Source organism: Pinus tabuliformis, chromosome 5_2 (genome assembly GCF_031772625.1).
Source record: "Pinus tabuliformis cultivar Carrire ecotype Pingquan chromosome 5_2, CPIR1, whole genome shotgun sequence".
Classification (NCBI taxonomy): Eukaryota; Viridiplantae; Streptophyta; class Pinopsida; order Pinales; family Pinaceae; genus Pinus; species Pinus tabuliformis.
The window spans coordinates 557845198-557861875 of record NC_142306.1 but is presented as its reverse complement, the minus strand read 5'-3'; the positions used below and the strand labels follow the sequence as shown (position 1 = coordinate 557861875).

The window sequence follows — 16678 nt, the reverse complement described above, 5'->3', positions numbered from 1 at the left end:
AAATATGTATACTTTTGTAAAACTTCAAGAAAGTGGGTCTTTTGTCTCAAAAACAAAAAATCTCAAACACCAATTTAGTATCTAGTGTCTCCATTGACGATAACCTTAAAATTAAATAATAATAATAATTTTAATAATTTCAATTTAATTATGTCCAGACTTTCTAAACATAGGAAAACTAATCCACCAACTAATATTCTCCCAAACCCAACTAATTATTTTCTTAATCCATCAACTAATATTTTCGTATAACTAAACATTCACAGTAAAAGGCAGGGGAAGAGTGGACTCACTAGTCGCTTTTATGTCCGATTGCCGTGAAATCCAAATAGCCGTTGAAGACTTCCGCGCCTTCATCATCGCGATTCGATCCTAATAACCCGCGCCAAATGAAGGCCAACGGACCGATTCTCATCAAATTGGTCAACCTCTTCCTCCAAATCTAGCGGAACTTTGGCAGGATCGACATCGGTAGTCGTTCAATTTGGTGCAAATTCGAATGAAAATGTCCCCTGGTCAAAATTTCTGGTAAGAAACCGCAACCCAATTGATTTCCTCGTCTCTTCCATATTTCTTGAAAGCAACGAGTCAGGAAACCGAACCCAATTGCTGATTAGCTTCCTTCTATAAATATAGCACAACTCAGTTGTTCAATTAATTTCATGCTATGCATATAAGAGAACTCAATTCTTTGAATTCGTATTGCAGACGAACCCAATTGTTGAATTCAAGCTATAGAGTTGATAGCGAAGTGCAGAGAGTGAAACGCAATTGTTGAATTCAAGTGCAGAGAAAAAGCGAACTCAATTGTTGAATTGAGTTCAAGCTCTAGATTTTTCAGGTTTCGAAATAACAGAAGCCGATTGTTGAATTGCAGCTATGAACATATTGTTTGCAGCGCACCAAAAAGCCTGTTCTGAAAGCATGCATTCGGAGAACAGTGATCCCAACCTTGAGGGACCTCTACGAGAAAGTAGAGTTCAGCATTTGGTGAAACTTTTTGAGAACATGAAGCTGCTCTCAGAAACTCAGAAGATTGAAATCAAAGGTACCCCCAAGGCATTTAATAAGAAATATAACAGTAAAGATGATGTATTAGCACAAGAGAATCCGAAGCCTAATGGTTGTGTTGAGAGATTGGCTATTGCTGGAATAGACCAGCCATTGGCTAAGAGAGAGCATGGCATTTTATCTGGCAATAGTTGTGATAGTTCTGATCGCCTCTGCAATATGACCAAGTATGAGGATTGTGGTTCCAGTGATGTGAGTGACGCCCAGAGCCTTCATTCCACAGCTGCAAGCGAAAGCAGGTAAGAGAGTCATGGGTTCTCCTTGTTCAATTTCTGAAAGCTTTCTTGGTATTTTAATGTCTTTGGCTTATTTGGTTTTGAAAGCAAAGATAATTCGAATTTTTGCAATAGAAATGGTGACTGAAGGGACTGCCACAGAGAGCAGGAAAAATTATGGCGGCAAAACGAATGATATATTTTGTATAAGTATAGATGCTCTATTTTGATTGTTAATAGTAGACTTCTTGTAATACATTGAATTTCCATTAGATATTCTTTATTTTTTGACATAAAAGCATTGAAATGTGGGATAGTTCATAGAACTATCCTGCTTCTCGCAGGATGCCTATGTATACTACTAGAAAATTTTGGAAATATATTTTGAAGACATTGACAACTGTGTCGGAATGGCTTGTTTATGTAGAGGTCTGTTATTTCACTGGAAACTCCTCAGTATATTAGCTTTACATTCAGAATACCTTCAACAATAAAGCCATGGCTGGGGTATTTCTTCCATCTCAATCACCCAATGCTTTCACCCAACCTCATCCACAAAGAGTCTAGGACCTGATGAACTTAGAAAATAGTTAGTTGGCAATAAACGCTGAATGAGAATTGCCTGACCGATGAGGGATAAACCCTATTTCAACAAAATTGAATTGGCTCTGTTTGAGAAGACTGTTTTCGCTTATTTTCTCTTCTCGGTTCTTTGATGTTAATTACCGTGTTCCTCTTGAATCCCATCATTTAACTGACCATCCTATAGGTTGAAGATATCCTACATAAGATCTGAAGTCTTCCTCAATCTGATAGATAAGAGCCCTTTTGATTCATCTTCCTTTTCCAACTTTGATAATTGGAGACTTACTAGAATGCTGTTTGATGCTTGTGGGCCTTTATGGTAATTACAGGTAAAGGATTCTTTCTGGTTGTTTTTTGAAAGTGATATGAGATTATTGCTATCCTTGTCCTGTCTGCTAATTTTTCTCATTTGACAGCGTCAGTGACAACGTTGTTAAAGAAATGGGTTTGTTTTTCACTGATTCCCTTTTGTTAATCTTGACCCTGCTGACCTTCAGTTCCAAAGCATGTAAGAGACTCAATGGTTGTGTTGAGAATCCGAGGCCTAATGGTTGCGTTGAGAGATTGGCTCTTGCTGGAACGGACCAGCCATTAGATAAGAGAGAGCAGAGCATTTTATCTGGCAAGAATTGTGATAGTTTTGATCACCACTGCAATATGAACAAATATGAGGATTGTGGTTCCAGTGATGTCAGTGACACCCAGTGCCTTCATTCCACAGCTGCAAGCGAAAGCAGGTAAGAGAGTCATGGGTCATCCTTCTGCAATTTCTGAGAGCTTTCTTGGTATTTTAATGTCTGTGGTAGTATTGGGGGCTTGGTTTTGAAAGCAAGAGAAAATCTATGGTGGCAAAAGGAATGATGTTTTATTTTGTATAAGTATAGATGTTTTTTTTTTTTGTGGATTGTTAATTAGTATACATCTTGTAGTACTAATTCATTGAATTTTCCATTAGATGTTTTTAATTTTTGCATTAAAACTTCGAAATGTGGGAGATGCTTCACCAAATAATGGTGATTAGCTAATAAAATGCCCAATTGACTGAAAGCAGTTTACAGAACTATCCCCGCATTTCACAGGATGCATATGTATACAGAACTACACGATTTTAGAAATATATTTTGAGGAAATTGGCAACTGCTTCGGAAAGGTTTGTTGGTTTTTCACTGCAAACTCCTCAGTATATTAGTTTTACATCCAGAATAACCTGAACAATAAAGCCATGGCTAAGGGGTATTTCTTCCATCAAAATCACCCAATGCTCTCACCCAACCTCATCCACCAAGAGTCTAGGACCTGATGAAATTATAAAATAGTTAGTTGGCAATAAATACTGAATAAGAATTGCCTGATTGATGAGGTATAAACCCTATTTCAACAAAATTGAATTGGCTCTGTTTGAGAAGACTGTTTTCGCTTATTCTATCTTCTCAGTTCTTTGATGTTAATTGCCGTGTTCTTCATGAATCCCATCATTTAATTCACTAGCCTATAGGTTGAACATATCCTACATAAGATCTGAAGTCTTCCTCAATCTGATAGATAAGAGCCCTTTTCATTCATCTTCATTTTCCAACTTTGATAATTGGAGACTTACTGGAATCCTGTTTGATGCTTGTGGGCCTTTATGGTAATTACAGGTAAAGGATTCTTTCTGGTTGTTTTTTGAAATTGATATGAGAATATTGCTATCCTTCTGTTTGCTAATTTTTCTCATTTGACAACCTCTGTGACAACGTTGTTAAAGAAATGGGTTTGTTTTTCACTGATTACCTTTTGTTAATCTTGACCCTGCTGACTTTCAGTTCCAAAGCATGTAAGAGACCTAATGGTTGTGTTGAGAATCCGAGACCTAATGGCTATGTTGGGAGATTGGCTATTGCGGGAATGGACCAGCCATTAGATAAGAGAGAGCAGGACATTTTATCTGGCAAGAATTGTGATAGTTTTGATCATCACTGCAATATGAAAAAGTATGAGAATTGTGGTTCTAGTGATGTCAGTGACACCCAGAGCCTTCATTCCACAGCTGCAAGCGAAAGATGGTAAGAGAGTCATGGGTTCTCCTTGTGCAAATTCTGAATTCTTTCTCGGTATTTTAATGTCTGTGGTGGTATTGGGGGCTTATTTGGTTTTGAAAGCAAGAGAATTCGAATTTTTGCAATAGAAAAGATGGCTGGAGGGACTGCCACAGGTAAAATCTATGGCGGCAAAAGGAATGATATATTTTGTATAAGTATAGATGTTTTATTTTTTTGTAGATTGTTAATTAGTATACATCGTGTAGTACTAATTCATGGAATTTTCCATTGCATGTTTTTATTTTTTGCATAAAAACTTTGAAATGTGGGAGATGCTTCAGTGTTCACCAAATAATGGTGATTAGTTAATAAAATGCCCAATTGACTGAAAGCAGTTTACAAAACTATCCCCGCTTTTCACAGGATGCATATGTATACTACTACACAATTTTAGAAATATATTTTTGAGAAAATTGACAACTGTTTCGGAAAGGTTTGTTTATGTAGAGGTCTGGTTTTTCACTGCAAACTCCTCAGTGTATTAGTTTTACATCCAGAATAACTTGAACAATAAAGCCATGGCTGAGGGGTATTTCTTCCATCAAAATCACCCAATGCTTTCACCCAACCTCATCCACAAAAAGTCTAGCACCTGATGAAATTAGAAAATAGTTAGTTGGCAATAATACTGAATAAGAATTGCCCGATTTATGCAGGATAAACCCTACTTCAACAAAATTGAATTGGCTCTGTTCGAGACGACTGTTTTTGCTTCTTTTTTCTTCTCTTGGTTCTTTGATGTTAATTATCATGTCCCTCTTGAAACCCATCATTTTCTCTGACCAGCCTATGGGTTGAACATATCCTACATAAGATCTGAAGTCTTCCTCACTCTGATAGATAAACATATCCTACATAAGATCTGAAGTCTTCCTCACTCTGATAGATAAGAACACTTGTCATTCATCTTCATTTTCCAACTTTTATAATCGGAGACTACTGGAATCCTGTTTGTTGCTTGTGGGCCTTTATGGTAATAACAGCTAAAGGATTCTTTCTGGTTGTTTTTTGAAAGTGATGAGATTATTGTTACCCTTCTTCTGTCTGCTAATTGTTCTCATTTGGCAACCTCTGGGACAACGTTGTTAATGAAATGGGTTTGTTTTTTACTGATTCCCTTTTGTTAATCTTGACCCTGCTGACCTTCAGTTCCAAAGCATGTTCTTGTCCACTTTCTTAAAGTTTAGTAACCACATTGTTGGTGTGCTTCCTCTCTTTTCAAAGTTCTTTATGCAGCCTGCTCTGTCTGAGAGTATCCTAAGTACTGATCTTTAACTTGTTGATGAGAAAGGCCATTCTATTTGTTTCTGTGAGAATCCTGTCTGAAATCCTAATTGAAGAATAGTTAATCGTGATCATTAGTGTTTGGAGAGAAACCCAAATAGTCCTGGTATTTTAAGAATCAGTGCTGAGGACATATTTTGTGTTTTCCTTGAGGCAATCAGCTCTTTTTATGTCTTTCTTTTGGAAAATCTGATTGATCACTTTAGCTCTTTTAATGAAGCGTGCTGAATCATTATTTTTCTTTTTCCTTTGCAGTTCTGGAAGCCGAAGAAGAAGCAAAAAAGTATGAGTGAATTCATCTATGATCTCCCTACTATTTTTTATGGACATATTTCTGTATATATATATTATAGAGTCGAGTCTCTGGATGCTTCTGCTTAATAAATTGTGTCTAGAAGGAACTGAGTTTTCTTATTTCATTTACACTGGTTTAATGAACTTTCTATCAATATGGACTGAGAAAATTGTTTGGTTTTGCGTTCTTCTCAGAGTTTTGGTTCCATTGAAAGAGTATCACCAACATGGAAGAACCGGGCAGAACAATGCAAGAAACAAGTCAGGGCCACCCCTAAAAGGCCTTTCAGGCTACTGACAGAGGTATAAACATGTCTCTTCTGATTTATGTACTCTTTCTTCTCATCGACATAATACAGTGAGGGTCACCCCTAAAAGGCCTTTTAAGCTACTGATAGAGGTATAAAGTCATAAACATAACTCTCCTGATCTACATACTCTTTCATCTCATCAACCTAATACATTTATGGTTTGCTCAATTGTACATATATAATTCATTTTATAACACACTGTGAACTCCATGCACTTCAAAGCTTCTTTGGCTTCCATTTCATTCCTGTGTTCTGTCCAACCCAATTTTTTCGAGTTAACTTACAATACTCAAACGCTTAGAGCTGCCTATAAATGATATGGATGCTACATGGCAAGTCAAGTATTATATTAACAGACCATATGTGATTAGCTTCGCTGCAGTTTACTAGAATGAGAATTAATACCCATGGAAAACCTTCACAAACCCCTAAGATCAAATGAAACCCTTATCTATGTTCTTGTCAAAAAACCACACCCACTTGATATATCTATGTTATTGTCAAAAAATCACACCCATTTCATACAATGAATCTTGAATTCTAACAAATAAATGAGTGGTCTGGTTTTAGTGCTTGTCATTGTTATCATTTTTTCACGCATTTGTAGATTATATTGTACTATTGTTAGATCTTGTGATACTGGTCATGTGAATCGATGACAACATTTACTTCTTAGTATGGTCGTTCTTCCCAATCAAATATGATAACATCCAATGATTAGCAATGAACAGATTTGCCATGGACAATAATGTATGATTGCAGTCTGTTATCTTAAGTTCATTTCTCCAAAATTTAAAATAAATTTTCTACAAAACCATGCCACTTAAGACAATCTACGAGAATCATACTATGTTAGTCTATGGTAACAACCTTCAATGTGTGACATATTCATTGTGTCAAACTGTAATGCAGTGTTAGGTGTGCCAGCGTTATTTGTTTTATTTCAAGCGAAAAGTGTAGATTAGTGCAGGGCCTTGTTAATGATGCTTCTTGACAGTAAGAACATCTGATATGATGACACCGTGTTACCCAACGAAGTGGTGATCTTGTGTTTAAACATCAGTATGGGTCATGTAGCTTAAGGTCTTTCTGAAATCAGTCTGGGCCATTATACAAGAAGTAGTCATCATCCAATTCATACTTAAAAGGTTACCTCCATCAACTTGTGTATTAGCAACCCCACAATTTTAGAATCCTAAGTATTAGGAGCCAACCAAACATCTCTATTAATAAACCCCAATTAGTGTTAGTAGTCATCCAAACATCTCTATTGATATATCTAGAATATAGTCAGTACAGGAGCTGTAGCTATACGGCTACTGCAGTAGCAGAGATTAGTTAAAAGAGTTACCGCAAACTAATGTTTATTGGATGGCTTGACGATATAAACTGTTTCCCAGCAAAGAGGCGAAATGAAAGTCCAACAATCTATGAAAAATCTGCAACAGAGGATGAACGAGGAGGGAAAGCGCCGAATACCGATTGCTCAAGGCTTGCCCTCGACAATTGGTGAGCCACAAGTAAGTTCCACTTCCGAATCTAAAGAAATACTTTTACGCTGTCAATGGTGATTCTGGTTTTCATGCCCAACATAATATTTGAACTTGAAGTTCAACATGCCATTCAAAGTCTCTTTCATTACATTTTCATAGTATTATAAAGTGGATTTTACCAAATTTACAGGTTTTGCCAAAGCCCCCAGTGAAAGATAACACTAAGCCATTGAATGTAAAGCTTCACACCGAGTCTAGAGCAGTCCAAAGGGCCAAATTTGATCACCTGGTATGCCTAAATCCGAGTCCTAAGTGATCTTATTCATTTCTGTACAATATGAAAAGTTATTCATCATTAATATAACACTTGTTTCAGTTTCTATTTTCTAACAATATATAACAATTATTTCCGTATCTGACAATTTTAGCAATACCTCAAACAGATGGAAGAAAAACTCAAGTATCTTGAGCGACAAAGGTTAGAAGAACAACGACTTTGGAAGGTATAATCCTCTGCATTTTGAAAGTTTTTCTCCTCATTAGTTAGATATATCTCAACACCATGTGGCAATGTAGATGAGGTAAACTTTCGGAATATTTCTGATATCGAATAGACAGGAGCCAAGTCAAATAGTTGAGTTAGCTCTGATATCGAATAGACAGAAGTCAAGTCAAATTTCTGAAATATTCTTGAAATTTACCTAAATGTAACTTGATTGCAGATTTTGGAATTGTTAAACATATATAAATTTTGGATGGTCAGATTTCCAAAATATTCTTGAATCTACAGAGGATAGCCATTAAATTTCAACCTTGAGTTTTGCCTCCTCAAAATAGAAAACCATTATATAATCTGTTTGCAGATACAGATAGATTTATGCATTTTATCACAAACTACTTAAATATCATCATCAACTCTGTCAGCCCAAAATAAAAAACCATTATATAAATGTTCTTACATAAATTTATGGTAACTCAATTATCATGATCAGGTAGCTGAAGAGGAGGAAATTCAGAGATTAAGAAAGGAGATGGTTCCATATGCTCAACTCATGCCCTATTTTGATCGTCCATTCATACCGAAGAAGTATGGTCTATTTCCTGTTTCTCTGTTTTCTTTTTCCTTATACATGTATAAATAAACATACCGTTGTACTGTATTAAAATCAAAATTTTGCAGGTCTTCGAAGACCCCTACGACTCCCAGGGCACCGAAATTCCACAGCAATCACCGCCATACAAAATGTCCTGCACACCAGCAAGTTACAGTGTGATAACAATTGTCAAAAGAAATAATGGACTAAGCCAAAAAGGAATGTTGTTGAACAGCTTGTTCCAGTAGCCATTGTTCCTGAGTTAATGTGGAATAATATGGCCGACCTGTTACAGAAATTTTGATTGTGATTAGATTTTATTTTATTAGATTATTGGCAAATGTGCAAATTAGATTAGTGGTAAATGTCCAAGTTTCGAAATAGATGTAAAATCATTTTGATATTTCGAAACAAGTGTTGGCGAAGAGTAATACCTTCAATTTTGGAAAGTTGAGAAGGGTAATATGTTTGTTCGTGAGTATATAAAATGATGTTAGTGAATAGAATCATATTTGAAAGTTCTATAAATTTATTTTTTTATTATAGAAATGAAAAGTAAACTGCAGTGCTAGATAGGGATTTATAGTGTAAATAATGTTTTGGAAAATTACATTAAATAATATGTATTTTTTTTATAAGTCTTATAAATGATTTTTTAAATTGTTATTTGGGCTTTTTTTTGGGAGAGAATGGAATTCTCTCTATGTCAATTCTCATAAATGATATCATATATGTTGACAAGATTGATAGTATTAGTGTGTATATATATACATATATATCATAGATGTTGACAAGATTGATAGTATTAGTTCTAAAATTTGTTTTCTAATTTATTGAAAAATGAATTTTATTTTTGATTCTGAGAATTTATTTTATAAAAAACACTTAAGATCTGACAAATTTTACAATACACATATAGACTAGGGGAATTAAGGATACCATGATTGTAAGAAGATACCATGATTGCACTATGGCCAATGCCTCATTCAAACACATCCTACCAAAACTATTATAAACTTACTTTTCATAGAAATTTTCCATTGTCCCACTCTCATATGAACTAAACACATAAGCCATTTGATAAGACCAATTCTCAATTAGACCATATTGTGTGGGAGTAACGAGGAATTTTATGTTGTAATTGCTTCACTTCCAATTGATTTCCTTTAAATCTTTTGACATTTGTTGATGTGGTAGAAGGCTAAGTATAACTATATAGCAAATTTCACTTGTGAGTTTAGATTTGATCCCATAACATATCCCATTGAGTATTGGAATGTGGCCCTAACATGCCACCAAGCCTTTGTGATCTTTCTAACTCTGAGTTGCATGCCCCTCACTTTGATGTGGTAAGGGTCCCTTACATTGAGCTAAGTAAATTGAAGACTCTTGATCCTTCATCTCATGGCATCCTAAGATTCCATAGTCTTTTTAACCCCCCATAGATTTGGAACAAAGCATTAGGACAAGTCTAAACACTCTACATTTTTAAAAAATTTCAACAACATCACTAGAATTCAACAACATAAAATGTTGGCTAAATCACATCTTTACATTGCTTAAATCATATTTTTGAAATGCATAATTCAATTCAGCATCCTCATAATCCCATAGGGGACTTCAATTATGTAAACTCAACAACTAAAATATGCAATCCACGACCCTTTTAACTCCCATAGCTTTGGAACAAAACATTAGGACAAGTCTAAATGTTAATACATTTTTTAGTTTTTTGGACAAGATCATTAAAATTTACTAACATGATGTTGGGGAAATTCCACCTTTACATTACTTAAATCATATTTTCGAAATACATAATTCAATTCAACATCCTCAAAAACCCACGAGGCACTTCAATTATGCAATATCAACAACTAAAATATGTGAGTACAAAATTTCTAGTGGGATTTTAGACAAAACTAGTCAGAAAAATGTGCCCAAAAAACTTTAAAACATAAAACAACTAGAATACACGCAAATATTATGTGTCCAATCCTTTGTTCCTTCATTTCATGATATAAACAATGTAATGTTGATCTCACCTTAGCATCATGACATTTATATTGCATGGATTTATGTCAAACATTGTTGATGCTCCAATGTACATACATGGTGTGAGTCCCATTGTGGGTATAAGTCACATTGAACAAAATCTCATTATGGTGAGAGAACCTTTGGATGCCAATTATGATTTATTGGATAAACCTTTAATGATTGCATTGCTTTCTTAGTCCTCATGTTTCTAATGCAACGTATATATGGTATGTTTTCAATTATTTTTTGGAGGGTGTAGATTGTGTTCCCTTTGTTTTTATTAGATTGAGTTTAGGTTAGGGTTAACCCACATGTTGGATAGAAGAATAATTTTCCTAACAACGAGATGATATTGTTAAGATTGTGTGAGACTTGCTCAAGCTTGGATGCCCCTTGGGACAATGTAACCCCTATAATTAGCTTCTATTTTCAATCCGTCCCCATAATATTTAAATGGTATATTTTCTTTACATTTTTGTAATGATTTGTTTATTTTTATTCGAAATTTCTACTATATAATGTGATATTTAAAGATATCATTATTTTAACTAGATTTCCACTTTTTATTTGTATAGTTGTGATGTTGATTGGATCTATATTAATTCTTTTTTTTCAAGATTTGGGTTTCAATTTAAAATCTCCCTAATTCCATAGATTTGGTGATTGTTTCTTTTATTAATGAATGTTTCTTTTTGGTAATTTAATTGTTATAACTCGTTTACTAGCAACTTCTTATTGTTTTGGCTTCTTAATTGTGTCTTTTTTTAAATCCATTATTTATAATGTGATATTTGAAGATATCATTATTTGAATTGGATTTTCACTTTCTATTTGTATAGTTGTGATGTTGATTGGATCTATATTGATTGGTTTCTTCATGATTTGGATTTTAATTTAAAATCTCTCTAATTCCATAGATTTGGTGATTGTTTCTTTTATTAATCAATGCTTCTTTTTGGTAATTTAATTGTTGTAACTTATTTACTAGCAACTTCTTATTATTTTGGTTTCTTAAGTGTGTAAGTAAACTTTGCTTATGATTCTTTGGTATGAAAATTTATCTTCATTTTTTATTTATGAATTTTATTTTTAATATCTTCACTCTTTACTTTTTCATCTTTTATTTTTTTAATTGTTAAAGCAATATTTTTTTAAGGTTTATTAGGCATGAGTTGTCTTCATCTTTTGTCAATAGTTTCCTTAAGATATTAATTCTTTTAGATGAGAAGATTCTCTCATTTTTAATAATTTCTTTAACTTTTCTGTGTTTGTAAATTGTTTTTTAGAAAAACAATGAACTTTTTTATTAAAAAAGGTGGGAGTAGTCGCAAATGCAGCTAATCTCATAGAGTTTACAAGAGACCTTTTCTAAGAGTTGAGAGGTATTTCCTTGTCATAATTGGACTTTCACAAAAAGAAGATCAGTAGTCCTTTGTTCTTGGTTGTAACTAGATTTAGCTTTTCTAATCGAAACCAACTACAACTACCAAGGGTTTCCATCAGGAGTTGCTATTTATTTGGTCAATTACAAGTTGGCACCTTCCTTCATTCCAAGCGGGCTCCACTTGGAATTCTCGTCCTAATAGCTATGGTCTCATAGATTACTGGCATTTTTTCCTATTGCAAACCTATCATTTCAAACTTATCGTGTGTCTAGCTCATGCATGCTTTACATGTCATCTCACCTCGAACTCCATTTCCACCATTGATACGACTATGCTTTTGAGATCCTACCTTAGCTTTGTGTATTTACTCCAAGTCTAAGCTCTTGGGATTTCACAAACCCCAACCTTGCCATGTCTTCCATTCTCATCATCATCCACATTTTTCGTCGAGGGAGGAATATATTTAATCGTGGAGACAAGAAAATTCCCTGTTGGAAGACTTATATCATGCTTAGCACAAGCATCTGCCTAATCATTAAGGGTTTGAAGAACATGCAGAAAGGTGATGCTACTAAAACCTTTGCATGCATTTGTCACCTTTCTAATTAGGAATCCAAATTTTCCATTCGTAAAAGGTTTACCTATATTTAGTATGTCTATTGTAATTTTTGAGTTCTTGAGCACCGCCACTAGACCATGGGTTATATTGGTCATCACTTGCAACCGAACACCTAAAGAAATGGCCTCTACTCATTATTAGTTTCTTTCCTTAGACCTAGCTCAATGCTTCATATCCTTCTTCCTCCTAGGTCCCAAATTACTCCTCCTACACCCACGTCCCCCCGGTTTCCCAACAAAGACCCATAAAAAAAGGACATGTGAATTTTGTTCCTTTAGCCATATATTCAGGTTTTCCTTTCTTATTCACAAAAGCCATCCCTTGTTCAATGCCCTATGCCTTTTAGGGTACATTGTGTTTGTTTGGAAGTAAGAGTTTACCCAATTGGATTCTTTATCACCCTTTTGTTTCCATGTTTCTACTTTTAAGGGTTCACAAAACAACCCTAAAGCTTCCAATACTAGCTTTTCTAGAGGGATGTCATGCTAGTTGAAGATTCTTGCTTTACGAGCTAGCCATATCTTCCAGAGCAAGTATTTAGGTAAAGAACTCCAAATTCTCCTAGATATGGTTTTTTCCTCAAGCTTCCTTAATAGTTGCCTAATCTTTTCTCAAAAATTTCTTCTTCCACTTTGTTTGGCATTGGGATTGGACTAACTAGAATTTGATGTGCTATTTTCTAGGCATGTCGGGCATAGTTGTGCTTCAAAAATATATGTTGGATGGATTCTTCTTGCTTCTTACAAAGGTAACAAATCATTGGCCCCTGGAATCCTTTGTGTTTTAGATTTTCTCCTGTTAATATTTTTTGGTGTTGGACTAGCCAACAGAAAAAATTCACCTTAGGTAGGTCCTTCTTGTTCTAGATTACTTCCCAAACTAAAGTTTGGGTTGTTGAAGTCCTAGTTCCACCAAGATGAGCATATCCTTGTTTGACTGTATAATTACTCTTTGGCCCCCAGCCTTTGGTGTCTCGCACTTGTAGCCAAATTAGTGCCTAAGGCTTAAGGGTTACTAATAGCATTCAACAATTATATCTGAATTAAGAAGGAATTTCGATCACTTTCCAACCCTTCTAGCATCTTGATAGGTCCTCTTACCATTCACAAATGTCGTTTAACTTGTGGATTCCTTTGGATGAGAGATACCCTACCATCAGTTCAAATTATAGCAATTCTTTTAATAGAAGTAAACTCATAATTCAGTCCTCCCAGATATCAATCAAGCGACTGTTCCTTGAAATCCAATATAGTGCATCCCCGATAATCCCATCTAATCTTACATAATTTTTCCAAACTGGCAAACCTGCGAGATGTTTAATGTTTTGGGGGCTTGTTCAGACACCTCACCCTGAACACCTTGAAATATTTTTCCTATGGAACTCTCTTACACCACCTTTTGGAACCTGACACCATTTGCCATAAAATATTCCCCCCTAGGAGACCATGGCTTTTATTTTCTTCCATTGTACCAAGTGAAATTTCCCTTGATTATATTTCCGTCCTTTCCAGAAGAACTATCTTAACATTTCGTCCATGGGTTTTAGAACTCTTGTTGGGGCTATTATTTCTAAACTTTGGAAGGTTGGTAGGGTCGAAAGTATTTCTTGAATAAGGATCCCATTTCTAGTTGGATTGAGTCAATGGACTCCCTAATTCCTAAGTTGTGGTTCCATTTTCTACAAGGGTTTTAACCAATCATCAACTCTTGCAATTCTTAGAGATATAAGAATTCCCAAATAGGTGGAGTTCCATGTGTGGACCAGGGTGAATCCCAGTCTTCTTGTTATCTGATTGAGCTCAGTCGTACTTATGTTCCACTCATAAAAATTTATCTTTTATTTATTTGTGATACTTCCTGAATCTTAGCAGAACACATCAAGTACTCTTTTGACCCTTCCTGTTATGATTGTTGATGCCTTGCCCAACAATAAGGTGTCATCTGCAAATTGTGTGTGATTGATGTCCTTGACCCCTCACACCATCATGATCCCTAGTATGCTTCCTTCACAATGTTCTTTTTCAAACTTTTGGCTCAATGTATTTGCCACCACCACGTAGAGTAGTGGAGAGAGAGGGAATCCTTACCACAACCACCTGGTGAGGTGGAAAAGTGCTCCTAGTATTCCATTGATTAGGGGTGCCACCCATGGCTTCCCTATACAGGAACTAATCCATTTCACAAACCCTAGAGAAAAACCAAACCTTTCTAAAGTTTTGAGAATAAAAGAATGCTTAACCCATATCAATTTTGATCACCATTCCTTTATCCTTATGTTGTTGGCTTGATTGTAAAACTTCTTGGACTAGAATTATGTTGTCTAATATTTGTTGTTCGTGAATGAATCCACCTTAGTTCTTTGATATGATTATGTCCATGATGAGATTTAGTGTTTGTAAACTATTTTTAACTATGATCTTTGAAATAACAAATTTCTTCATCTTTTTATTTATTTTTTTCCCTAATAATTCATACTATATTTTTAATGGAAATAATCCTCCCTCTCAACTTGAGGGTGAGAGTGAGGCTCAATACAACAATATTTCTCATCATCATGTCACTTGTAGGGAATTGAACCTAAGAGGGGAAAATACCAACTATTCTTCCCAACCACCCAAGATAACCCTAATTGACATAATAATTCATACTATATTTTCCTGACATTTATATTTTTCTTTATATTTAGTTAGTTTTCCTCTAATATTTTATTACTAACTACATTTTCCCGATCTCTATATTTTTCTTGTTATCTAGTCAGTTTGTGTTAGGCCCCTATACTACTAGTGTAACCCCTTATTGTTATTAGTATAACCCACTTATTATATTGATGTACCCATGTAGTGCCCATATTGTTACTATTATGCCACATAGAAGCCCACCATTGTTACTGTTGTGCCCTACAATATTATTGTTATGTAGGCTTTGATTGTATTGGGACCACTTAGACTCCTATATATAGAAAGGAGGTATTTTCATTTGTATCATCCAAGAATTGTTCATTTATGTAATGTAAAGGAGGTTGCCCCCTCGAAGAGGCTGAATTCTAAGGCGTGGATCTCTCTTTTCTATCTTTTTGTGAGCTGGTTTCATAACATTTGGTATCAGAGCTTTGGATTCTAGGGTTTCGCTGCTCCAAACAGGTCATCGTGGAATTTTCGCTATAACTTTTTTTCTGTGACGTTTCAGAAGTCGCAAAAAAAACCCATTTGAGAAGAATTGGCGCTGAACATTGGGTCCGAATTTCAGATCTTTTCGCGCAATATTTTTGGAGATATTATCTGCGGAAGTTGGTCTTTTTGCAGACTCCTGAATTACACCCAAAACAGGTGACCTGGGGAAAATCGTCATAACTTTCTTTCTGAGCATCGGATTGAAATTTCGTAAGAAGGTACAGAAATACGACGGACTGTAGTGTCTGTTTATATATTTTTCAGAGTCAAAGGTTGAAACAGTGACATGTGGCACTTCATACAAGTTCGCTCTACTGAACTAGTCTATAATCAGGTCACTGCGGGAGATTGTGCATAACTTTTTCTTGGAGAATCCAATTTGGATCATACTTGTGGCATTGGAAAGAGGACACAGAGGGCTACTACAGGTCACAAGTTCAGAACTTAAAGATCCGAAAGTACAGAGTTACAGTCGTTTCAATGTAGAGCTCCTAAAATCAAGAAAAAGCAAGATGAGGAAGTTTGATGGCAAGGATCCGGTAAATTGGATACTTCAGATAGAGAAATATTTTGATATACATGGTGTACAACTGTTACAAAAGGTATGTATTGCATCTTCATATTTAGAACCAGATCAATTTTTATGGTACAAAGGGCTTTGTTCTTGTAAAAAACTTGTTACGTGGTCAATTTTCACGGAGGAAATGATAGCACATTATGAGGACATAAAGAGCAACACCTTCTTTAGAGCAACACCACAACAATTGGAAAGAGTAAAAGGGCTTTGTGACATAATGGAAAGCAAAATTATGGAAACCAGGAAGCATACCCCTCACAACTATAAAGATGGAAGTGTTGTTTCTCCCAGCCTTCCACAACCTACAAGGGTTACACCACAACAATTGGAAGAAAAAAGAGAAAAAGGGCTTTGTTACAATTGTGATAGCAAATGCACTAAAGGTCATAGGGTGCTGAGAAGAAATTATTTTACATAGAATATGAAAAGAGGAGGAAGAAAAGGATCAAGAAACATCAAAAGAAG

The 16678-nt window shown here is 35.2% G+C and overlaps 1 protein-coding gene across 1 annotated transcript; it reads left to right on the top strand.

The window, feature by feature from the left end:
• The first annotated feature begins 924 nt into the window (after positions 1-924).
• On the top strand, positions 925-8868 carry LOC149160186 (uncharacterized). The gene is made up of 10 exons (XM_089434532.1): positions 925-1310; positions 2288-2608; positions 3677-3916; positions 5492-5519; positions 5726-5833; positions 7242-7361; positions 7525-7623; positions 7778-7837; positions 8327-8421; positions 8515-8868. Exons 1-10 carry the CDS (start codon positions 925-927, stop codon positions 8606-8608), a joined length of 1551 nt encoding a protein of 516 aa, XP_089290658.1. The 3' UTR covers positions 8609-8868.
• Positions 8869-16678: the final 7810 nt, after the last annotated feature.